The sequence below is a fragment of the Chlorocebus sabaeus genome, chromosome 1 (assembly GCF_047675955.1).
Source record: "Chlorocebus sabaeus isolate Y175 chromosome 1, mChlSab1.0.hap1, whole genome shotgun sequence".
NCBI classification, from domain to species: Eukaryota; Metazoa; Chordata; class Mammalia; order Primates; family Cercopithecidae; genus Chlorocebus; species Chlorocebus sabaeus.
The window spans coordinates 105355700-105381975 of record NC_132904.1 but is presented as its reverse complement, the minus strand read 5'-3'; the positions used below and the strand labels follow the sequence as shown (position 1 = coordinate 105381975).

Genomic DNA, 26276 nt, shown 5'->3' with positions numbered 1-26276 from the left:
CCTGCAGCTACTACATGCGCAGTAAGAGGCCATGTTTCAGTCAGTCTTCGTATTTAGAACTTCTGTTAATTTTATAAACGATCGCTAGCAAACCTGCAAGTGTTAAGTTAAATGATATCCTTGAGAAGGCTAACTTAAGAACATGACAAATTCACTGTTTCAGGAATTGGCCAAGCACTTTAACCTTAAGAACCTTCCTTTGAGAGTTCTCTTACGTTACTGGACATAAACATTAATACTTTCTTTTACAGGAAATATGTTTATTATTGATTATCTCAATTCAAAAATATTCTTTCTCAGGGCTGGTCCATCACGCTCAGTCTCTTTGCAAATATTAAATACACTGAAATCATGAGCAATTTTAACAGTAACATAGAAACTTCTGTACAGTAAGTGAGACAGGAATTTCCAACAATGACACAAGAGCTCCAGAACTTGCCAGTAAAACAAAGGCAGCATTTCCAATGACAAGGTGTAAGAACCCATGGATAAAAATCTAACGGAATACATGCTGGAAACCGGGGTCAGGAAATGGTATCATCCACTCTGGGTCTGAGTATGCTCAGTGATGGCACAAAGCGTATCCTGTGAGAGGGACTTGGAGATACGATCGCTTCTATCCAGAAATGTGCCCTTTGGGAATGGGGCATATGGTACACCTAAGTGCCCCCAAATCAACTGTGTTTCAACTTCTTGCCTATACAATCATAACCAAGGTTTCAAGGAGAAGGCAGGCGCAGGAAGTATTTAGCTTTGACTTCTTAGCAGATGTAACACCAGCTCTTCATCCTCCGCTAAAGACAGGCCGGTATCCAAAGGCTCTAACGTGTCCCACTTGGCCTTCTTTCGGTTACGACTTGATGGTCCCACGTCTTCCACTTCACTGTTGTTCCTCTTCTTCATTCCCTGCTTCTTCTTGGTATCACTGGTGAGAAGAAATCCAAAGATTTACTTTAGACTCAGTATGAAATCAAACATTTAAAATAGGACAAAATTACAGACAGTTGGTAAAGTGATATTATTCAAGAATGAAGGAAACCATAGCAACATCAAGATATCTGTATAATTAGTAAGTACCTTCCCATTAGTAGATAGGTCCTACCATGCACCAGGCACGTGCAAGGTACTTTGTTCACACTGGGTATTCCGATCTTCACAATCATTCTAGGAAGTTACAGCTGTTATCATCGACAATTTGAGGACACGGAGAGGCACCACAGGTATGTCTGGCTCCAGTGTGTGCTTGTCCTGCCATGTCAAACTACCTCTACTGAAAGTCAGGTTATCCTTAGGTAACAGTGTGCAAGCTAACAGCTATCTGGACAACAGGTGCTGCTTCTAATATCTGTTGCATTAAGCTGTGATCTAGAGATCATGCACAAAATAGAACCTGAGATGTTAAATTACAGATTACTTAAGACGTCAAATAAATTTCCTCCATTTAAAAATCTGTATCAAAGACACACACATAGCCTTAAGAAAGCAAACATTATTGCAGTATTTTGTACATACCCAAGACATAGACTATAAAAACAAAGCTAATTTCTGAAAGTAGAGGAAATCACTTGATATGCTAAAAATAGAAGAAAAAGCAAAACATTCTCCTCCAAGCATTTTGAGATATTAGCTGTTCCAAGATGACCCAATTATTGGATATACGATTAAAACAAAATTAAAAAGTCCATCTATTGGCAGTAGCAACCATGAATACAAGGCTTCCTCAGGGTCTGGCACTGCGCTACATACCTTGCATAGATTATGTCATTGAAATTCATGGTAACCCTCAGTGTGGAGTGCATGAGTCTCGTTCTGCAATGAGGTTAAGAGAGGTTAAATGACTGGACCAAGATTACACCCATGGGATTCAAACCCAGGTATGAATGATACTGAACCCAGCCCCAAAGGCAGGCTTTTGAAAACAATTAGAGTTGACTCAATCAACATTTAAATACCAGGAACTGTGGAAAGAGCACTGGTTTGGCATCAACACAGTCAGACCTTTAATTAACACTTCTAACCCTCAGTTTTATTTGTAAAGACAGGTATTATGTAATTTATTTAAAATTGTGAGAATTAAATGAACTTATATAAATGAGAACACGCAGTAGTGCTCAATACATGTTAACTTTCTGTCTATAAACTACTTCCTTTTAAATTCTCACATTCACTATATCTAATCAGCAAAAAAATCACAGAAATATTACAGTATATCCCAAGCACATGACGTGTTCTGAAAGAGAACAAACTGCTCCACTTCCAATGGCCTGGATTACTCTTCAAGAAGACAGCCTGGATATCAAAGTGAATGCACCTAATCAGCATATCCATTTATGACCAGCTTGATGCAAACCTGGAAATCATTCCTCCATTTTCCTCCCAGAAGTGTCCAATGCTCTGACTCAGCCATGGAGGAAAGACAAACTAGATGGCACTATGAGGTTATTTAAAGCCACAAATCACTGTATTTTAAAAGAGTGCCTGGAGAGATGAACATGAAAGAGTTCCCTGTGATACAAATGCAGTCAGCAAATAATTAAAATAATTCTTAGTGAAAAAGGGCCTTAAAAAAAAGTATTGAGCCCTAATCTTATGAGTATGGCCAGTCCTGTGACAATCCCACAGGGTTATAGTGCCAGGATTTATCTGGTTCAAGGGAATACTGATTTTTGCTCTGCCTATACGTCAAGTGCATCTCAGGTCAGCTCATGAGAAATGGCCTGATTAGTGGGCTGTCTATTGCATCCTCTGTTAATGTGCTCCTGCACATTACATGCCCTACAGGAAACAGGTGGTTTGGATAACAAAAGGTGGAAAATTATATAGTTCAAGTATGTTCACAATAGGCAGCTTTGCTGCTTTGTGGATCACTTCAAATTCTAGGAAGGCCCTTTATACTACTTTCTATAGCAAATGAGCAGCAATCTGTATAATAAATTAATTATTAAACAACCGTATAGGTATTCTACAGATAAATTACCAAAAGGGGGATACTGTAATAAACCTAGAAAGTAATTAGGAAGCAGAAAGCAAACTATAGCCACCATCTGGTCTCTTCAGAAAAGGCCTCTTCCAAACGGAGTGGCACTAGAGGGCTCCCTTTCATTTACATCCTGATGAATCAGGCAGGCAGTGGGGTTCTGACCCCATCTAGCTAATGTTCACCTGGAGCTCACTGGATCCAATTAGGGACAGGGACTTCTTTCTGATGGGTTAACAATCTAATATACGTAATAGAGAATTCTAGTTTCTTGATTTTTAAATATTTTCTGCAAGTTCTGGGAGGGGCTCTTGCATCTTTCTATCATGAGTTCTGTTAGGAGCCATGGTGGCAGCACATCATTGGTGCCATGTATCAAACAGATAGTAAAACATTCTGAAGATAACAGGTCCACTGAAATGATGAAAATGCAATAGAAGTTGAAAAAGGAGTGAAATCAGTGTTCTCCACTAAGCCGAGGGAGGTAAGGAGGTCCCTGAGATGACTGACAACGAGGGGGTGGCCTGCAAAACTGGGGAGAGTCCAAGTCTGAGCTTCGCATTTTATCTTCATGTCAGCACTTCTGTGGGACTTAGACTCTTGCCACATTCTTTAAATGTTCAAGGCAAGGGTCAAAAGCAAACATATCACTGCTCAGCATTAAGACAGTGCAACATAATGGATAAAGCACATCTTAAAAAGCCAAAGCATGGCTTAACTCAGCACACCAAAAGCCCCACTACTGCTATAAAAATCAAAAGTAGAGCTAAAGAATTCAGAGATGTCAGTCTTTCAATAATCCAAATAACAAAGACTTTATTAGTAATGTCTGGTGTGCCATTTCAAGGACGTATCATACAACAGAGAAAAAATCATCATGTAATATGTAATCTGAACAGATGACGACAGGGAAATTCGATTTTGAAATTTTTGTGAAAATGGATACACAAAAGCTTGTCTGGATAACCAAAGTAACCATCTAAGCCAAACAACTCACTCATTGCTAATAATTAAGCAAACAAGATACAACATTGGAATGTGAATTCAATTTTAAAATCTTTATTTGTAATTGAGTTTTAAATGGAATATAACTTTCTGAAAATCTAAATTTTCTGAAACCAAACATCAGAATACTCGGAGAAATTGAACTTATTTTTCAACAGGGCTGATTTCCTGGTTTCAACATTTTAATTTTTTTAGACACTTGTAGTTTACATCATCACCCCGGAATAACAGGGTTAATTTCACAAGAAACGAAAGAGCTGGAAGAAAACCTGAAGTTAGCATGTTCAGGTCAGCCTTCCTCCCAGTCCCTCACTCCTTAGGCACGGCCCTCACTCGCGAGCTAGGCAGACGCTTGGGCATTTCCACCGGTGTTTGCTGCAAATGTGGTGCCTCCCTCTTCTGGGTCTTCCTTTGTCCTTCAAGACCCATCTCCAATTCCTTATCTCCCATGAAACGTACAAATCTGCCTATTAAAAGTGATCTCTTTCTTCTGAATTGGAAAAGCGCCAATTAACTATTAGTCATTTTGCATTAGTCATTTTGCACCGAAGATTGCTATTTCCTGATACTAAACTGACTTTCTTTTCCAACTGTATGCATCTTAACTCCCAATTAGAATGTAAACTCGTGAGTGGAAATGTGAATGGGCACAATCTTTCTTGAGGGCAATCTGGCAGCGCCCTTCAAACGTCTTTAAAATATATATGCCTGGTAATTTTTCTTCTGGGACTTTATTTGAAGGAAATAATTAGAGATCTAGACAAAGATTTAGGCACAAGGATATTCAAGGGATAGTTACTTTTAATTTCAGAAAGTTAGAAATCCCAAAGTCCAAACATAAAGGATTGAATAGGTTATAAAATTAGAAATGAGATACTATGCAGCTATTAAAAATGATGTTTCAGGAATTGCTTTTGACACTGACAACAGTTATAAAACCAACACAAAAAGACAGAGTCCATTTGTATTTTTAAAAGTCTATATGTAAGTTTGCATAGAAAAAGGTTTGGAAGATTTTTTTAGATTTTCTTTTTGCTGTTATATATGTCTTCTCATTTTTCTGTAATGAGCCTGTATTACTTTTTGCAATAAAAAAAGAAAAAAATTAAATTTGAAATTCTGGGTAGCTAGGTATACGTCAATTATTCTTTTAAATTCCACAAGGGTCAGAAGCATACAGAGTAGGTAAGTACTACTACTGCTACAAAAATAAAAAGTAGAGCTAAAGAATTCAGAGATATCAGTCTTTCAACAATCCAAATAGTAAAGACTTTATTAGTAATGTCTGGTATGCCATTTAAAGGACATATCATACAACAGAGAAAAAATCATCATGTAATATGTAATCTGAACAGATGATGACAGAGTAGGTATGCTACGTAATCTTTGTTCCTGTTGATAACCTGATCTCCAACTTAGGGTCCCTGTGTCTATGGGAAAAGGTGAGACTGCTTAGGTCAAGATATATGAATCATGGGTTATTTTCAATATATATATATTTTTTAATCTGAAATTGTGTGCCAAAGACTAAGTTGTGGGATTTGTTTGCTTTTGGCTAGAATTATATTAACTGGGCTTTGTAAATGCGCAATACTTCAGATACTTGGATGAACTGGAAATTACATCTTTGTTAATGAAACAAATGTGAAATATTAACTTTCTTGAGAGACAAAAATCTTTTAACACATGGGACCACTATGGTTGAAAACAAAACAGATGATGACAGGGAAATTCTATTTTGATGATTTTGAAATTTTTGTGAAAATGGTTATACAAAAGCTTGTCTTGTAATGACAAAAAGGTTGGGAGTCATCATTCCAGGATAGAAAATGGTGCTCCACTGATCATATGGAGAAACCTGTGAGAATTCCTGATAATTTTACTTTTCAGTCTTACATATCAGCCTTCTTAGGAAGCCATTCAATAATGGTTTCCATGACCACTCTCCCCTCAGGAAAATACAAAAAAATTAAGAACCAGTCATCTTAAATAAAAGTTCTTGCTGAAATATCATTTATAAAACCTTCATGTATAACATTTCTCTTTTCAGCCCATTGTAAGCACGCTTAGAGAAGTAGTCTCTGTCAAGCACAGCTTGGCTCTTGTCTTTTTCATAAAAATTTCAGTGGTTCTCTAGAAAGATTATTAGTATAATCTTTAAGGAGCCTCATGATCTGGTATATGCCTGCCTCTGTAACCTGTTCTGCATTAGTCCCCCTTAATATAAAAGAGCCCCTGTTCTTTGGGGCTCCTTTCGATTTCCTGAATATGCCCTAGCTTCTCAGTTTCTTTTATCTCGATATGGAATTTCCTTTTCTGTTTTCTAACTATCTAAACCTCCCTTATCCTTCAAAAGCCAGTTCAAGTAATACCTCTTCCTCAAGGATTCCACCTTGTGCATTGTAATTTGGTATAGATTTCTTCTTCTGCCTACTAAATGGGTAGCTTTTTGAGGTCTGGGGCTCCTTGTCTTCATTTCTGAAGATGACTTAAAGAATTCATTCAATAAAGGTCCATTCATCTGAACCGTAAAAATAATGACAGTTAGGGTTGTTAAAAAGCCCCAAGGATTACCATCACTGCAACAAAAAAGGCAATATTTCAATGGATTTTGCTTCTAATTCAACTTCCAGCAGAGTTAACAGAGGAGAGTGTCACATGTGGGAGCACCCCCCAGAACACTCAATCCAGTCTGTGGGTGCACAGGCTCCTGTCTGCTGAGTAATCCTCCGTTTTTAATATCACAAGTTCCGGTGTTCTAAATTTTGGCTTTGCATGTTTTAAAAAATTATATAAGTGGCCAAATTATGGCTAAACCCAGTAACTTGTTTTTTCAAACACAACTTCTGCTGAGTTAACGCCCTGTCAATGGACAGTTTAAATTTTACCACTACTGCAACTTCCATGAGATGTAATCAGCAATCATCTAAATTTAAAGTACTTAAAGGTTGACTACAACCTCCCTGATTGTACCTTCCCAGTTTCCTCTTCCTCTATCCATTACATAAATGCTCATTTCCCCAGGTTCCATCCTTGGGCCTCAACTGTCCTCATCTTACATATTCATTCTGGGTATTCTCATGCAGTTCAGTGTTTCCACAGTCTTCCACAATGCTAATGACTTAAAAATGTGCATCTTTAGCTTAGGGTTTTTTCCAGACCACCAGATCAGCATATTCAACCAACTCCTGGATGTTTCTACCTGCACCTCAAACTAAACATACTTCTATCACATGTTTTCCCCAAATCTGTTCTTCCTGTATTTATTTCCCTTCTAAGTGAAAAGGACTACTCTCCCACTGAAAACCTGGAAGTCATCCTTGAGCTACCTTCTCCTTTATAACCTTAATTTAATTGATCCTCTCTCAAATCCATCTACGTTTTCTAGGGCTTCTGCAACCACCCTCACTCGTTGCCCTCCTTCCAGCTCTGGGAAGCCTTCCCTGACCCACCCCCATGTGAGTTAAGTGCCCTCTTAGGGTTACCCTCACATTGTGATTACTTCCATCGCACCATCTGAAATGCCTTATGGCAACTGTCTATGTGTTTATCTTCTATTACATTACAAGTTCCCTAAGGACAAAAACTTTGTCTTGTTCTCTGCAGCCACACTGCCTTGGTACCCAAGGGCTTAATACATGTTTCTTGAAGAAACGAATAAACCCCCTGGGCCGAGCTTCTGTACTGCGTAGTATCTGACTGGCCCACTGTATGTCATATAGGGGCAGAAAGAATAATCCCCAACTAAAACCACATTCTTATCTTCTTTGCAGCATACATGATTCATTTTAAGCCGGTATGTAAGTAGACAATTAAATCTGCATTGTATTTTTTCTCTAAACACTGTATCATTAATTCCAAAGAAATTGAAGAGATCAAAGCCACAGTGAAAATTAACACACTAATGGTGGAAGGGAAATTATACTGTAAAAAAGTACCACCCAGTAACTTCAGACTCACAATGAGAAATGAGACAATACTTTTAAGATTATAAAAAGATCAAAACTTGGCATGTCACTTCAACAAAAATGAGTAATTTTGATGTTCTTTGCAATAAAATCTAACTATTATCCTTTTAAAAATGTGTGATCACATCAAAATCTTAACCCTCAATGAAGTACTGACAAACATACTCTCTTTTGAACAAACTTGAGTCTGGCTCTTCTAAGTCCTCTTTCTGACTGGGCTTTGTCTTTAGTCCAGGTCTGCCAACTTAGTCCAGTTTAACAAGAATCCTGCTGAGTCAGTGTAACAAAAATCTCTCACCCTTAATATCTGGTCAAATTTCCCATTCCCCAGGCTTGCCTTCAGTAACAATCCTGTGCAATCTGTTTAGCTGGCTAAACAGATCCTCCAAACCCTTGATGTTCCTTCTTAATAACTTTCCATTAATGATCCCTCCCTGTAAATCTTTGTAACTCTCACTCGTCTTAGTTGTACTCTCAGTTGAGTTCAGTCTCTCGCCCCTACTAAAAAACCCCATTGCAGTGGCCCCTACCCCTTGAATAAAGTTTGACTTACTATTCTTTAGTAAGTGAATTTTTTTTCTTTTTTTCTTTAACAGCATGTAGCACAGTCAACAAATGACTATGACTTCAAGACAAAGGTATCAGGTTCCTTAAGACCTGCAATAACAGTGGGATCTCCCCTCACTTTCCTGGACGTTAGACTCAGGGTGGTTTGCCACCAGCAGATACAATATTTCAACAGAGTATAATAAGCAAATACAGCACTTGTCAAAAACATTAAAAGTTAAAATTGAAGTTGCTTTCATTTTTATCACGAGAGTACTACCTAATGTTGATGGGAAACTAGACCAAGAAGCAAATTCTCAACTTATATGTTTTGTTTTCTTTTGAGGAGAAAGACCTTTAGAAAAAAACAAACAAGAAACATTGCTATCCAGGAAAGAAACAAAGTGGAGGAAGATTATATGAAGCCACCAGCTACTCTAAATGAAGTACTTCCCTGACTGTTGAGCACTACATACTGGGTTCTTAGAGAATGTGGAAACCATCTTGTTCATTAGGGTCAATGGAGAATGGAAGAGGATCCTCAAAGACTGGAGACTGGCAGAATGGTTGCCATTTTATTATTATTTCTTTTTAGAGATGGGGGGTCTTGCTATGTCACCCAAGCTAGCGTTGAACTGAGCTGACACAATCCTCCTGCCTCAACTTCCCTGGGACTAAAGGCGTATCCACCATGCTCAACCTGGTTCCCATTTTCAAAGAGAAGGAGAAGGTAAATTTTGCAAAGTACATAAAGCTTTCAACAGGACTTTAAAGTGGATTACCAACTTTAAAAAGGAAAGGCTGGTCAGCGAACTATACCTGTGGGCCGAATTTCACACAGTGCCTGTTTTATACATCAAGTTTTACTGATGATGCAGCCTCACCCACTTGTTTATGTATTGTCTACAGTTGCTTTACCACTGTACTGGCAGAGGTGAGTATCCCTCAAAGTGTAAAATGATTACTATTTGGCCCTTTACAGAAAAAAGGGTAGATCCCTTTTTTATATTTTACACACTGATGACATATGTGCAAAACAAACAAAACCAAAAACCAGACCCCTGGTTCTAGTAGCTTTTGTTGGCTCACTAAAAACAATTCCTGTAAGACTAACCTTACTGCTTTGAGAGGGTTATTTGACTGGTAAAGCAGGAAAATGAATGCTTTTAGGCTTCAGCAAGGCACAGAACACACCATAACCTTGTGGATAACATTGAGACACAGGATCTGAAGACAAAATTAGGTGGAAGCGTAACTAGGTGATTAAGAAGAACCTTTAGTTTCCTAGAAGGTTTATTGTTAAAGGTATTTTATAACATCTAGTTCATGGTGCCTGGATCTTATTGTAACTTTGTCTCTATCAAGTTTAACTCAGTATATTTGGAAGACACTGTGACCATGGAACCTTTTTTCCCCTTAACTTTACAGGTAAGTTCTCTGAAATATACACATGGCATAATGTAAAAAATATCTACTTTTCCCCCTTCCTTGTTTAATGTTGTAATGACTGCTTTTACAAATCAGTTACTTAACAATGATTCAAGTACTGTTATTAAATACGTCATTTCCAAAATTCTGGCACAGAGGAAAAGAAAATGGCTTTGGAGACAGTCTGACCCAATTTAAACCCTAGCAGTTGCCTAAAACTTGGGAAAACTGCTGAACGTCACGCAGTGTCAATTTTTATGTTTGCAAATGTGACTAATATCTACCTCATGGAGAGATTAAATAAGTGATATATGTATAGTGAATGTATTATAAATGTTAACTATGGCTTCTCCAACTCCCCATGGTAGGCATGATCTTACTTTTCTGTTGATGTTAACTGGATTATATTGGTCTTTACCATGTAAGGTGAAAGGCTTTTAACTTGAGATGTCCCCCCACCCCCTGAGACAGGGTCTTGCTTAGCCCAGGCTGGAGTACAGTGGCACTATCATGGCTCATGAGAGAACTCCTGGGGAGCTGGGACACTCAGGAAGGGATACTGAATGGGGTAGGGGTCTGGGACAAATTCTAGGAGGGAAGAGAGGTACTGGGCCCCTGTTAGGTTAAGGCCCTCAGCAAGCAACAATAGTCTTTGATGCGTTTATTAAAATTAAGTATATTATTATTAGCCTTATCTCAGGTAAATCTTCACTTTGAGAGGCTGAGAAGACAGTTCCTCAAAGGGCAACCCTGTTCGTAAGGAAGGGCTACGCTAAGCTAGAATTTCATGTTTGGCAGAATAGTACTTAATCCAGCATATAACCAAAATCTGAAAAGACAAAGTCTATTATTATCACAGTCTACTACACTTTAAAAATTAAAAACAGCTTTCTTTAAACTACAGAAATTATTATGAAATGGTTAAATTCCAAAAGACTGACAATACAAGATGCTGGTGGGGCTGTGGAGCAAAAAGAGCTCTCGTTCATTGCTGGTAGGAATGCAAAATGATGCAGCCACTTCGGAAGAGAGTTTAGCAGTTTCTTATAAAACTAAATATACTCCCTACCATGTGATCCAGCTGTCGTGCCCTTTGATATTTACCCAAAGGAGCTGAAAACTTATTACCACACAAAAACCTGCTCATGAATATTTATAGCAGCTTTATTCATAATTGCCAAAATGTGGAAGCAGCCAAGATGTCTTTCAATAGATGAACAAACTGTGATACATCCATACAATGGAATATTATTCAGTGATAAAAAGAAATGAGCTATCAAGCCACAAAAAGATATAGCGGAACCTTAAAAATATATTGCTAAGTGAAAGAAGCCAATCCGAAAAGGCTGCATATATGATTCCACCCATATGGCATTTCAGAAAAGGCAAAACTGTGAATACAATAAAAAGACCAGTGGTTGCAAGGGATTCGGAAAGAGAAGGATAAACAGGTGGAGCACAAGGGATTTTGAGGGCAATGAGCTATTCTGTGTGATACTATAATGATGGACACATGACATTATACATTTGTCAAAACCCATAAAATACACAACACCAAAAGTGAACTCTAATTTGAACTATAGACATTAGTTAATAATAATGTATCACTATTAGTTCATCCATTGTAACAAATACACCACACTAATGCAAGATGTTACTAATCGGGGAAACTGCAGAGGAAGTAAGGGGAAATATGAAAACTATATTTTTTATTCCATGTTTACTGTAAAAACTAAAACAGCTAGGAAGAAAGTCAAGAAAAAAAAGTATAGTTTAAAAGAGGTAGTATACCCCCCAATACATTATAACTTAATTAAATTAAGCATAAAAACACATTAGAGTTTTCTCTTTTTATCCCCAAAGAATTACATGTCCCTTAATACATCACCTGAGTTACCTTTCCCATCCTCATTTAGAGTACTCAGACCATCTCAATTTCACTTTTCTGTTCTTATGAGCATTTCAATGTTGGCTCACTCCTTTCTAATGAGTTGCCACTGTATGGACTAGAATAGCAACTGTTTCTTATACTCATCACCTTCCACGAAGTCAGTACCACAATCAGGATAGACACATGGGTAGAATGATGATGAGGTGAAAAGCAGCCAAGGAATCTCCTAACAGGAATACACAGAATTATACAGTCATGATGATGCTATTAGGGTAAATATTTAAATAATAATTGTCTACGCAAACCATGATTAGAACACTAGGATAAATATGAATCATTCCTTCTTCCCAGAGGTAGCTTTCAATAATTCGTCAGGTCTCGCCTCAGAGAGGGTTCTTCCTAACCATCTTGGCTAAAGCGAACTCTCCCAATTCCTCCCTCATCAGTTATTGTTTTCAAGGCCCTGTCACCACCTCTTATCTGGTTTTTGTTTACTTCCTTATGGTCCACCTCTCCTGCTGGAGTGTACGCTCTATGAGGGGCTGGGGTCCAGTACCTCTTCTTTATTGCTCTCTGCCAGTCACATGGTAAACTAGCAGTTTATCAAATGCCTAAATCATGGGACTGTCGAAGGAGAACAGACAGGTAAGGACAGTCCTACACTCCAATTTGGTAACATGGACTCTCTATCCATATTTTGAATAGGCTATGTTACATGACATTATTGTCACTACATCATTAATTTCAACCAGGCTGTAGGATATTTTTGCAAACTGTTTTGAATATAGGGCCTAGTGCTATCTGGGGACTTAATAAATGACTTCAATGAGGAAGACAGTGAAAAGTAGATATCCTAGAGGACATTAAGTTTTATTCCTATCAATGTATATACTCATGTACTAGCTCCTACCAGTTTCACTTTTAGTAATTAAAATAATTACTACATATTAATGACCCTATTCAATGTCATACTTCCCTTTCTTTTTACCCTTGTTAGATCTTTACGGTAACTTTGCAAGGTAAAAATTATCTTCCTTTGACTGATGACAAAAGCTGGGTCACACAGGTTAAGTAACTTGTCAAAGGTCTACAACTTGTGAAAGAAAGATTCAAACTCAGGTCTTTCTGATCCCCAAACCCGCGGTTTTCCCCACAAAGCCAAGTAGCCTGCCTTTGTTCTAACAGTCTTAATTTCATAAAACTACTTTCCCTGTTGCAAAGTTGATAATAATACTGCATGTAGAACAATATTCTAAAACTACAAGCAGTGGTGCATGTGGGCAAGGCATTCAGTCTCTCGGTTCACAGAACCTCACGTAATTCATATCTCACACCTGCTAGAGCAACTATTTTTGTAAAACGGATGCTTCTGAGAACACCCTGCCAGGATCAGGCATAGTTTAAATTCCTATGTATTGACAGAGAAAGGCATAAGGAGAGAGACTGACTCACTGATATATTATTCCAAGTAGCGGGAACTCCTAGGGCTTGTTCCACTTGAATTTTAAATTCCCTTTCTGGCTCTTAGGACACTTTAGCTAATAAACTTACAAGTGTGGGAAAGAGTGGGGCAAATGACATATTATCACAAGAAGAGGAAGGTAATCATTGGTACCTGCCATGAATAGGAAGACCACTCACTGGTAAACAGCATACTTTAAATAAATGATGTGTGAATTAAATCCAAAGAAAACAAGTCAGAATGTCCTTTGTAACCCAGAAACCACACTTCCTGGGCTGCAAGGACACAGTAATCAGAACCACTACACCAAACTTCAAGAATGTTCCCGCCAGGTGCGGGGCTCACGCCTGTAATCCCAGCACTTTGGGAGGCCAAGGCAGGCAGATTGCCTGAGGTCAAGAGTTCAATACCGGCCTGGCTAGCATGGTGAAACCCTTTCTCTACTAAAAATACAAAAAAATTAGACGGGCTTGGTGGTGTGCACCTGTAGTCCCAGCTATCGGGAGGCTGAGGCAGGAGAATTGCTTCAACCCAGGAGACGGAGGTTGCAGTGAGCTGAGACCGCGCCACTGCACTCCAGCCTGGGCGACAGAGTGAGACTCCATCAGGAAAAAAAAAAAAAAAAAAAAAGTTCCAAGTGCTGTCCGATAGGCTATGGCCAAGGCAACATACAAGAAAAACATCTTCTGGGAAAATCTGTCAACTTCTCTCCTACTGGATGCAATGCCTTATACAAACCCAAGGCTATGGCCAAGGCAACATACAAGAAAAACATCTTCTGGGAAAATCTGTCAACTTCTCTCCTACTGGATGCAATGCCTTATACAAACCCAACGTAGTGGAGTGAGCACTAAACTTCCAAGGATGCTGGGGCAGACAGTTCCAATAATTAAGTTATAAAACGGCAACTAAAATTATGGGGGATTCTGTAAACCTGACTCTGGAAAAGAGACTGTGCAGCCAGAAAGTGGCATAAGACTCATTTTAGAGCTCATAACTTCTGTGGCAACTGCATTTCTTCATGTACAATTAGGGGTGCGCAAGTTCGTATGTGTTAAATTACAAAATAGGGGATTGACATCACTGTATAGCCTATTCAAAAATTTCACAAAAGCAAGGACCAGGGGCTGCTAGAAAAAAGCACACTCCTTTTATTAGACTGTCTGAGCAGCTTTTCAACTTCTTGCTTTTTCTTCTCTTTCTTTTGGAATGCAAACTTTATCAGGTGAAACCACAGACTGATACAGCTGCAAGGCAGCTGAGGGTGGGTGTCCAGAGGTGGAGAACACTGAACATGCCCTTACACAGAAACCCTGGGGTGTCCTTTTACAACATGTAGCTAAACTAGCTGTGGAAAGCTACTGGGAGAGCCAAGAGTTTAGTGCCCGAGAGCCCAGTTTTGGGCATTTAATTGTATAAAACTCTCCTTCTTGCATTCATATCCATAAATGTAGCTTGGATTTTTTTCCTAAATAATTTAAACCTAATAAATGAGCTTGTGATCATTTGAAACATACTCAGAAACCTTTATACCTATCCTAATGTATTGGCACTTTGGTATTCAAAAATGTTGTGCCAGAGACTTTTCTCCTTACCATAAATTTTAATTTATGAGTCCATGCAACAGTCCTAATGAAGATTAATTATTGCAGTACATTCCATAAAATGTGCTCAGCTTTCTCCTGTCAGCAAAGGCCACTGCATGTAGAATTGGTAGTGAAAATGTATCACATCCTTAATGTCTCTTTTCTAGCTGCTCAGTACTAAAAACAAATTTGTAAAAACAATTTCATCTAAGAAAAGATTGATGGGCTCAGACTTCATTATAAACATAATTGCAAAAGGAGAGGAAAAAACTGGTCCTCTTGGATCAGAATTCTAATACTCAGAAAAGGCTGGGGGTGGTGAGGAAGAACGAGAAGGCAGAAGACTGCACATCACACCACTACTTCACATATGTGTTTCCATCTGTAAAATATCTACGACGCCATTTAGGACCGGCAAAAAGTTTTTGGCCCCACTCTATTTTTCTGGTCATAAATCCATCAGTTAACTACACAGGAGTGTCTACATGCACACCCACGCCATCATTTCGCATGCAATCTCAAGATTTCCCTAAAGCTCATCCAGAGTCCAGGTTAAGAATCCCTGCTCCACAGCAGTTTAGAAGGTACAATTATGTCTCTTCTCCCAGATTAAAAAAAAATTAAACATCATACAAGTTGAGTTTATGCTATGCATTTTTCTCATGGCTAATCCGCATGTAGAACATTTTGTGCTCCCCAGAAACACATCTCATCTGCTTCTCTCTCAATCTACTTTCCCTGATTAGTTTTCAATATCCAAGATCATCACCTACCCAAGCATGTCCCTAACGTTCCAGCTATCTGGCAAAATGAAGTTTTACAGTTTAGTCTCACTCTTCATCAGTCCTTCAAGTGACTTCAAAGGAGACAAAACCCAGTCTTCAACAAAGCTGCCCACTAAAACATTACTTATAATTACAAAATAAAATCAAATCACACAAGAACCCAAAACCTAAGCAACCTTTAAAAAATTTACTAACAATTTTTAAAAATTACTTACAATAACAAAAATTAAAACCCATTAAAATTACTTGTAATAACAAAATAAAACCAAACAAGAACCAAAAACCTAAGCATAGGTGAAATAAAATCAAACAAGAACCAAAAACCTAAGCATGGATACAATCTAAAAATTTTAAAAGGGAGGTGGGCAAGGAAATTATGGTGTAACCAAGGAATGGAAAGTTTGCAGTCATTAGGCACGAGTCATTCTATGTGAATGCAATGTGAAATGACAAAAAGAAACATCCTAAGAAGTCATTCACAAAGGTTTTTTCAGTGAAAACAAAGTTGCAGCGCTCCAGAGTTAGGGCACCTGCCAGAGAACCCTACCAGCAAGGGTGGTTCATCTTAATCTCATAGCATCCCGAGCTATTCGTCCTTCTTAGAGATCCTGGTGTTTCTGAAAAAATGACAGGTTCCCAACTGTCCTGAGTTATATAATGGTTGATTAAATGATAGAGTAGAAAGCACAGGGCAAAAACAGTAACAGTAAGAGAGTAGCTTCTTAAACTCCCAATTTCTCACACTATGTCTTCCCCATCTTAACTCAGCCCTTACCCCAGAAAATAACATCCTCCTTGCCCAGTGTGTAGCAACCTTTCTCTAAAAGTCCGAAGACAAATATTGCCTTTCCCACCCCCACCCCAACAATCTGCCTTGGGAGTTTCTCCAAATAGTGTTCTTATTTTCAAATGTTTGACAAGTAAGAAATGATTAAGATTTTCTCTTGAAAGTTGCTCGGCATGTGGGAATGGGGCACATACTCCCGAAGTTGAAAAGAGTAAGAGGAAAGAATGGCAGGCACACAATAAATTCACTACATAATTAAGCTGAGCCAACTTCTTTCTACATCTGCTACACACAATGACACTCAATCAAGTAGAGGTTCAAGTAATTGGAAACTGTAGTGAATAGTATTTTTTTAAACAATCATCTAGACTAAGAAAAAGCTCTTTTAGCTCCAGCCAAAAACAAGGAAATGAAAATGGCTTCTGAGAACTTTGTTTTCCAAGTGAAAAGCCTCCCACAAATTATGAAGCCGACTGTAAAATCTTAGAATAGGTACTGAGCAAAACTTATTTAAGAGATGTCACAGAACTCAATACTAGGAGAAACCACAGAGGTTAAAGTAGTTCATCTACTTCATGTAAGAGATCATTTTTAAAGACAGGCAAGTTCACTCAAAAGATAGACAAATGAATATGGAACAGATTTTTAGAAACAAAACAAAAACCCAAATAAAAGAACAAACATGCAGACCAAAAACATTGATTAGTCTTTTGATTCAGAGGTGTGTAAAAATAGGTTAAAAGAACCACCTAATTATATTTAGACGTGGAATCGTTTACTCTGTACAGGAAAAGGTATCAATCCATATAGAAGTTATCATATCTAAATGACGACAATGGCCTCAACAAACTACAGATGTAATTGGTCTTATGCTACCTAGAATAATCTACCAAATACCCTACACCATGTAAGAATTCTTGATAAAGCCACCTGCCTTAAAGAACGTAGGCTGCAAAGCAAAGATTGATATAAGGTACCAAGAGTCTAGTCACCACCTTTTCTTTTTCCTTTTTTTGTTTGAAAAAGGTTAAGATTATAAATATTAAAACCTTAATTTGACTGGATAATGAATATCTGGAACATCTAGTTGTTTCTTTTTCATTGTATTTAATACTTTGCAAATTTTCACATCATTAACAATTCACACGAAGATGGCCAAAAACCAAACATGATAAATGCTACTAGATATACAAAAATTAATCTTACATGTTCCGAGTCAAGTCTCTCAGCCTGCGAAGCACAGCTGTGAGAAGCAATTTTATTGAAAGAAGAGTTTTAAATGGAATATGATTCAAGACACTCATCTCACTTTAGAGGCCACACTTTTTAGAAGTGCAATTTACCCTCCCCTCTGCTCAGTTAACACTTACACCTAAGTCTGACTTAGTGTAGACATCACTGCCTTCAGGAAGCTCTTTCTGATCCACCAGGCCTAGACTGGACCCATCCCTTATGGGGTCTCCATGTTCATTCCCTACCTACTCCATTCCCCACCGCCTCCCCCAGTGCACAAACCACAAACTAATCCATCACACTGCTGTGTAATTGCTTACTTAGCCACCTGTAACCTCCTGGAACAAAAAGCTTTATGAAAGCAGTAAAGACACTCTTCCTGTTTAATGTTTTATCCTCTGTATCCATGCCTGGCCCATGACAGGCACTAAAACATTTTTAGTTGAAAGAATGGATGGAAGAAATGTTATAATCCGGAGACTAACAGATCAAGCGGGTATTCTTAACTCTTAAGTAAAATACGATTTAAATAATGCAGAAGATTCTTACTCTATTCCTTGGCACCCCATATAGAAGCTTTTAAAAATATTTTTATTTTGAACGTGATGTAACTTTATCGTATGGACAATTTGAAATGAAAAATCATTCACAAGCCCAAAGGCAATTACAGTATCTGAGGTCTTCGTTCCTAAAAAGGTACAAAACTCTTGCAAAACTTACTGGAGGAAAGAACACAGGATTCTGTGCAGTTCCCAGCAGACCAATAAATTCAATGAATGTCACAAAGCCCACTGAAACAGAGAGTTGGGTTTCCTACTAAGCTGTTTTGTCTACAACAACAACAACAAATCCTAACATCTATTAATTCTACCTGTGTTAACTCCACATTTTCGAAGAAAGAATGAGAGGTGAAAGCCAGAGTAAAACGCAGCCTAGACCAATGTGTAAGATGGATAAAGATGAGCAAAAAAGCCAGAGAACATCAAAGCAAGCTCTCGCTTCTACACCTGTTGTCAAAAATAGCACATGAAACCCTAGATCCTTAAATGGAGTTTGGACATCTGGCCCCAACTACTTCTGTACTACGGGTAGATTAGCTGGTCCCCTGTTTCACAGTTCTGTTTTTGAGGATAAATAAACTATTCATGGTAGCATTCTTAAAGCTCATCAAAAGAAACCCAAAGTCATATAATTTTCATTGTCCCTGAAACCATATTATAAGCAAGATCTCTTTTGGTAATGCTAACTAAACTGAGTTGAATCCACATCAGAACTCTTTTGAAATCTCAGTGCTGGAGATAACAATTCTGATAATCCTAGAGGGTCAAAGGTAGTTTAAATTCTAGTGCAGCTATGCACTGAACTGAGAAAGAAGGCAGAAGTACAAACTCTTTAAAATCCTGTCAGACCTCCCTGAGGGGGAACTATTGACCCCAGATTCTGTCATTCTCCACTAAATCTGGCTCCCCATTGCCTAGTTCCAACTGACAGTGTCTTTTCCACATGGAGCAACAAAAGTGTTACTCATGCTGAATATTTATGCGTGTCAATAAAGTCAAGGAAAAAGAAACACCCATAGAAAACTTTCAAAGAAACTAGCTCATGCTACTTACTTTGGGACTAATATCTACTTTCTAATTGGTCTATCTAGTCCCCTAAGAGTGAACTCATCTCTGAAAATGCTAAGTGTATGGCCAGAGAATAACCTACTGAGAGATGTGATGATGTCTAAGTGGCCAGAGTACTAGCCATTGTCTTAATTACTGAGTAGAGGGTTAGAGACTGCACAGCAAGTAAAACCTGTGAACCTATCAGGAGGACCCACTAAAGCTGACATCACAAGATCTTAGCACATAGTCATACAGCTTATGAGAAGCAAAGAAAAAGAAGGTGTAGCCAAACTAGAAGAATACAGAAAAACTGTACTGGTGCTACTATGCAAATAGTAATAGCAACAGCAATTACTACTGTCAAAATTCTAGTATATACAATCTTCCAAATACATTTTCTTTATCCAAAACAATTTTGGTTTTAGTTTACATACATCTTGATTCACTGCCATTGAGGTAAAGAAACCACAGAAAATGGAGAAAAATGGAAATTAAAGCATAAATAGAAATTACAGACATAGGTTACTATTTACAATTTATTCCAAATCCTGCCTGCTAGTACAGGAATGGCAAATAGGTTTTACCTTCTGTATCAGTTCCAATTGATTGATAGAGACTGTGCTGAGGACTGCTTAGGCCAAATGGAACTGAATAGAGAAATGGCCTACTCTGAATGAAGGACAGGGGAAATTAAGCACCAGTAATATGTATCTGCCATCTGGGGTCTAGTCCAGTTTCTCAACTGTGGGCAATTTTGCTTCCTCAGAGATACCTGACAATGTCTAAAGACGTTTTTAGTTGTGCCAAATGGTATTGTTAGAGGCCAGGGATGATGCTAAACAGCCTATACCCTTCCCCAAACAAAAAATTATCTGAGCCAGAATATCAATAATGCTGAGGGTGGGAAACCATGGTTTAGTGAAGTCTATGTTATGGTTAGTCCATGGAACCAGGTCTTTAGTCAAATGACATTATCCTGAGCTACCTCTCTCAACACCAGGATGATTCTATACACCTAACTGAGATTCTAGAACTAGGGAATCAGTTTAATTAACAAAGACCACATTGATCTGTCCCTAACTTTTATTGTGACCACAGACAAGTTATTTTAGCCCTTAAAGCCTTGGTTTTTTCATCTAAAAGGAGGCTATAAGATTAGACAATGTCTGTGTTCACAGGCCAAAACAAAAAACCTGCTAGGAAGCCCTTATATACACTACAGGAATAAAATCCCTCATCAGTAATCAAGCCCTTGCTGATATCCTCCTCTTCAACAAAAGACAATTTTTTGTCAGCTTAAAACAAGTTAACCAATCCCAGTCTCCACTAATGCAGACTTGTTAGCTGTGTCTGAAATTAAACTGCTGTAATTTTCATATAATGCTTAAATACTTTCCATCTGAACCCTTGTCTTTAAGTTAAGATGCTTTGTCATCTCTCAAGGTACTCCTACCTTCTTGTTCATCACCAGTACACTATATGAACTCGGCTTCTTCCAACTCTCCATCTATGTTCTGTCATCTCTTGTATCATTCAACCTATTAATATTAGGACCAATGATACAGCCTCTTACAACTACATTTCTTTTTTAACCCTGTAAATCTCCTTCATCAATCAATTAATCAATTCAAATATGTCAAGGCATTCTCTGTGCCATGACATTAATATTAGGGGTGGAAGTGAGGCTAGAGCAGTTAAGTGTTGGTACAAAAAAAATATGTAAAGACAATTTCTACGTACAAAACATTTACAGCTAATTAACAGGATGAAATACATAAGCTACTAGAGAACAAGTTATATTAACTAGGTGGTAGCACGGAAATGTCACTATAAGGGCAAGAAATGACAGAAGAATGAAAATGAAATGCCTGCTGTACACAGATGAAAGATGACCCAGAAACTATCATTAAAAATGTTAGGGAAAAAACCCACATAAGTCAAATGCAGAAGGATTGCTGACACCCTACCAAAGGTTTCAAAGGTTGACTCTATCTTTTAAAGGTATATTAGACAGATACGCAAAATACGGCTGCAGAACTGTAAGAACCAATTAATGCTCCTTCCAGGGAATCAAGTTACATGGAAACACTTGGAAGATAATGACTAAAAGTCATGTATGTTACATTCAATCACATCTACCAAAATACAGACCCAATAAACCCTTCTAAAAGAGGTACATTTATATAAGAACCCAAGGGGCAGCAAACCTGACCCCACTGGGGTTCATCTAGGTCTCAGACACATACACCAAGGAACTCAGTGTGTACATTTACTCTTAGAGGTCAATTTTCAATGATTAGGAACATGCCCAGAACCTAAATTATTTAATCCTTATGGCACAAACATTTATATATTTTTGTAAATTCTAATCAAATTCTTTTCATCTGTGGTGCCTCTTGTGGTAGTAAAGCAAACATGTCTACTACCTAGAGCCTCACATGCTGTATAAAGCTAGTATGTTCAACCACCTAGTTGTCCAACAGCAAATGGAAGTTTCTGGCATCACCTCAGAAGACTGCATTTGGATAAGTGAATTTTCCCTATTAAAAAATAATTCATGTTTAAATATGCATGAGACTCAAATGAAGAGTAACTCTGTCTCCCCACAGCATTTTCACCTAAGAAAATCTTTAAGACTTTTTCATAATGTTCTTGTTTAAAACAAATTATAACTCCCTATGGCCTATTTCTCCAACTCCAAACTCCCTGTGCTAGCACTTCAAGGGTTCCATCAAGCTTCCTCTTTTCTTCCATCATATTAATTCTATCTGTCATTAGTACCTCCCTTCCGTAAAGAAGCTCATTGGTTTAGATCGAGCATGAGGTTTAACATTCTCAACTTTTAAATCAATAGACTCTTAATGTAATCTAATACATAGTACTCTGAAAACAAATGCTAAGCAAGTCATACTATTCTTTAATTCTTCACATTTCATTTGTTTCTGGCAATGGTAGCAAATAAATAATCCATCGATTTTGAAGTGAAGGAATTTGTCAAAGGTCGTTTCTGTACAGGTTTTCCATTATTTTATTTATTAAAAACCATTTTTTTTTGGTAGATTCAGGGTCTCACTTTGTTGATTAGGCTGGTCTCAAACTCCTGGCTACAAGCAATCCTCCCACATCAGCCTCCCAAAGTGTTGGGATTACAGGCATAAGCTACGGTGCCCAGCCCCTCCAGTATTTTATTTGTTATTTAATTCCATATAAAAGAATATGGAAGAATAATGTCACCTTCTTAAAATTCAAGGACAATTTTTAGCAGTATCTTTAATAGCGTTCTTTGACAATGAAAAAAAATAAAACCCTAACGCTGTTTGCAGAGAACATATCTTAGTGCATCAAATACTTAGGCATAAAGGACTCAGAGAAAGATAAGGAAAAAAAAAAAGGAAAAACACAACTCATATATCACACATATCCATTAATAAGGATTATAAAAATGATCAACAAGGCACTAACATGATCAGAAAAGCGTATTTCTAGAACAATCTGCAACAAAATGAGTAAAAAAATAGCAGCAGGATTTCCAGGAATATAAGTAAAGGTATATTTTTAAAAAAAGAAAAAAAAAAAAGCAACAAACATCTCGGAGTAGAACTCTTAGTAACGTCTTTTGGATTCATTAGAAGACTCATGTGAGTATTGAGGATGAATTTCATACCAATGGTAAAAACATACCTAATTTTATTTTCCATATCTTCACTATCTGAATCTTCAGAGCTTCTGTACTTATCTGGATCTGGGAGCGTGCTTGGATCAAATCCATCATCATCATCATCACTCCAATCCAGAAAGGCTTCCTCTTCATCTTTGGCCTGAAAAATAATAATAACGGATATTGTAGTTGAAGAAGTCAGTTGATAAATAATCAGGTTTTATTTCCAGACCCAAATGGATACCCCTCTAATTGACATCCTCAGATTAGAAGCTTTCTATTCTGGTGAAGGCAAGTGACTTTCAGAACCACAACCATTTGCAAAGAGAATGAAAATCCTTATCATTTCAAAAATAAAATAAAATAAGATTCAGAAAGCAAATCACTACTCAGTCCTTTAAATACAATACAGGAGAAAACTGTCTATTTTATTATTTCCATGTAATTCAACTCAATTATCAAAGAAATAAAAGCCAAGTGCTGTGGCATGCTCCTGTCATCGCAGCTACTCAGGAGGATGAGGCAAGGGGCTTGCTTGAGCCCAGGAGTTTGAGGCGGCAGTACACAATGATCACGCCTGTGAATAGTCACTGCACACAAGCCTGGGCAACATCTCTAAAATAAAATAAAAATAAACATAAAGAAACAGCACATAAAGTTGTTTTAGTGCTCCTGTCCACACATCTAAGTTTCAAAACTACCAAAAATATTAGGTGAAAATATAAAAGACCAGAAGCAAGAGTATAGTAACATTTGTCTGATTTTACGACCACAAAAGTATAAGTCTTAAAAACTATCAGATCTATTAACTGGGCAGGGTAGCATGTGTCTGTCGTCCTAGCTACTCCAGGGGCTGAGGCTGGAAGATCTCATGTGCCAGATGGCTGAGGCTAGAGTGAGCCATGATTGCACCATCGCACGCCAGCTTGGGTGACGAGCGAGATCCCATCTCTTAAAAACAAAACAACAACAATAATCAGATGTGTACAAGTGTATTTATAGTGATGGGTCTTCTAAATTCAAATGCAAGTGCAAAGTCACTAAGAACAATGGGAAAAGGGGAGGAACACCAAGATGGGAAAAGCAATAGTGCATGGGAGGGAAGTTGAGATCTTTTCAGTTTCATGCAAGCAGGTAGGTAAGGGGGCTTTTTTTGTTTTTAATTTTTGGTGGTTATTTTTGTCAAAAAACAAAATAATGCAAAATTAAATTTATTATACATTTATGTTATGAACATCACATAACAAATTTATTTCTGGTAGACTGGTTTTGTCAACTACTAGATAAACCAAAACTAGCAGTGGCACATGCATTTAACAGAAAATTTTAAGTAGGACTAAAAAAATTTCAGGGTTTCTTTCAGTTACCATCTTTACAATTCTTCTTCATACCAAATGATACAAATTTCAATGATTCTTTGATTCTTTTGATTTCAAATGATTAATGCTCATTCCCAGAAATTGAATAATAATTCAGAATAGCATAATAATACTAATTCGAAATAATAAAAATTTACTTTCAAATGGACACAATGCTATTTTGGATTTTGTTTAATGTGTCTCTTGTAATTGACAACATCTAGGCCTTGCTATTTCCTAACCTACAAATGATTGCAATGTTGATGCTATACCGTATACCGTATTGTCTGCGCTGCATTACAGTCAATTCATGACAATGACCAATAAAATGTATAATACCTATATTATGGAAAGCATGATGTGACTAATTAATACCTTTAATTTATTAACAAACAAACAAAACCACTATCATTTACAACACAAGTCACTAAGTTAAAAACATCACCATAATGAAAACATTCTGAAGAACAATGTCTTTTTAGCAAAGCCTAAAAGTATGTACTTTCTAGCCATATACGGTAAGTAAATGGACATTCTTAGCTGCTTTGTCTCTTTGATTTCATGAATCATTTAAGAGATAATTTACAAAAATGGGACTGTGAAAGGAAAACAGGGACGGCAAAGTCACTAAGCCAGAGGGAAGTCAAGCTAGGGACTGTGTCAGGCAAACCTGTCTCCCATTTTATTCCTAAATAAGATAGCTACAAAAGCTACATACCTCCCTCGCCATTTGCCCACAAGGATATTCCTTGTGGACAAAGGACAGACAGAACTCAAAGTCCTCCCTCTGCTCATGTGAGACAAATACTTCCCTGATTGCTTTCTCTGCCCTGTTGTTTCACTGAGCCAGACTAAGGCGTCAATGATTCCGCTACCTCCGCCTCACATGTGATTTGTGTATTTAGTAAGAGGCTAATCAGAGACTCAAAAGAATGCAACTGTTTATCTCTTAGCTACCTATGACCTGGAAGTTCCTTCCCTGCTTCGAGTTGACCTGCCTTTCTGGACTGAACCGATGTACATCTTACAGATACTAATTGATGTCTCACGTCTCCCTAAAATGTACAAGCTGTGCCTCTACCGCCTTGGGCGCATGTCCTCAGGACCTCCTGAGGCTGTGTCATGGGTGTGTCCTTTAATCTTGGCAAAATAAACTTTCTAAATTGGTTAAGATTTGTCTCAGATATTTTGGACTGACAGAACTATCCTCGTTTTTACCTCCTTTTGACTTATTTTCATGAGTCAGACAAATATTCTCTGACATATCTATTACCTCACAACTGTCCAAAAGAGCGGGACAACTCGAAGCAGGGAGGGGGGTTTCAGGTCATAGGTAGATAAGAGACAAACGATTGCATTCTTTTGAGTCTCTGATTAGCCTCTCACTAAATACACAATTTACATGTGAGGTGGAGGTAGAGGAAAAGTCGCTTGTGCCTTAGTCTGGCTCAGTGAAACAACAGGGCAGAGGAAACACTCAGAGAAGTATTTGTCTCACATGAGCAGAGGGATGACTCTGAGTTCTGTCTGTCCTTTGTCCACAGGAATATCCTGTGGGCAAATTGTGAGGAGGGTATGTAGCTTTTTTAACTTTGTAGCTATCTAATATAGGAATCAAAGAGAAGACAAGTTTGCTTGACACAGTTCCCAGTCATGTCAGTGTGTTAGGACACCATGGCTGGAAACTCACTGCTGTAAGTAAGGGAAAACCATTTAAGTATTTTAGCAGGAAACTAAATTAGTACCTTAGAAATGCAGCAATAGAAAGGGTGGTTGGAAGGTATAACATTTGAAGGAAGGATATAAGTTTTAAAACTGTAATAATTAACGAAGGAAGTAGCAGTGGAGATGAAGGTGGAGGATCGGTATGAGACATATTAATGAAGGAGAATCAACTAGACTCTGTGGATTACAGGGGTATTACAATGGACAATGTTTGCACCTCTCTTCATTCATATGTCCATACCCTAATCCCAATGCGA

At 37.8% G+C, this 26276-nt stretch overlaps 1 protein-coding gene across 1 annotated transcript in view; it reads right to left on the bottom strand.

Annotated features, from left to right (window-relative positions):
• Positions 1–239: 239 nt before the first annotated feature.
• The window catches only part of DDX10 (DEAD-box helicase 10), a 274669-nt gene continuing 248632 nt past the window's right edge, over positions 240–26276 (bottom strand). The window contains exons 17-18 of the mRNA XM_008020770.3: positions 22960–23096; positions 240–925 (exon numbers count right to left, since the gene is read on the bottom strand). Of these exons, the coding sequence (XP_008018961.1) occupies positions 748–925; positions 22960–23096 (315 nt within the window). The 3' untranslated portion in view covers positions 240–747. The remainder of the gene's footprint in view (positions 926–22959; positions 23097–26276) is intronic.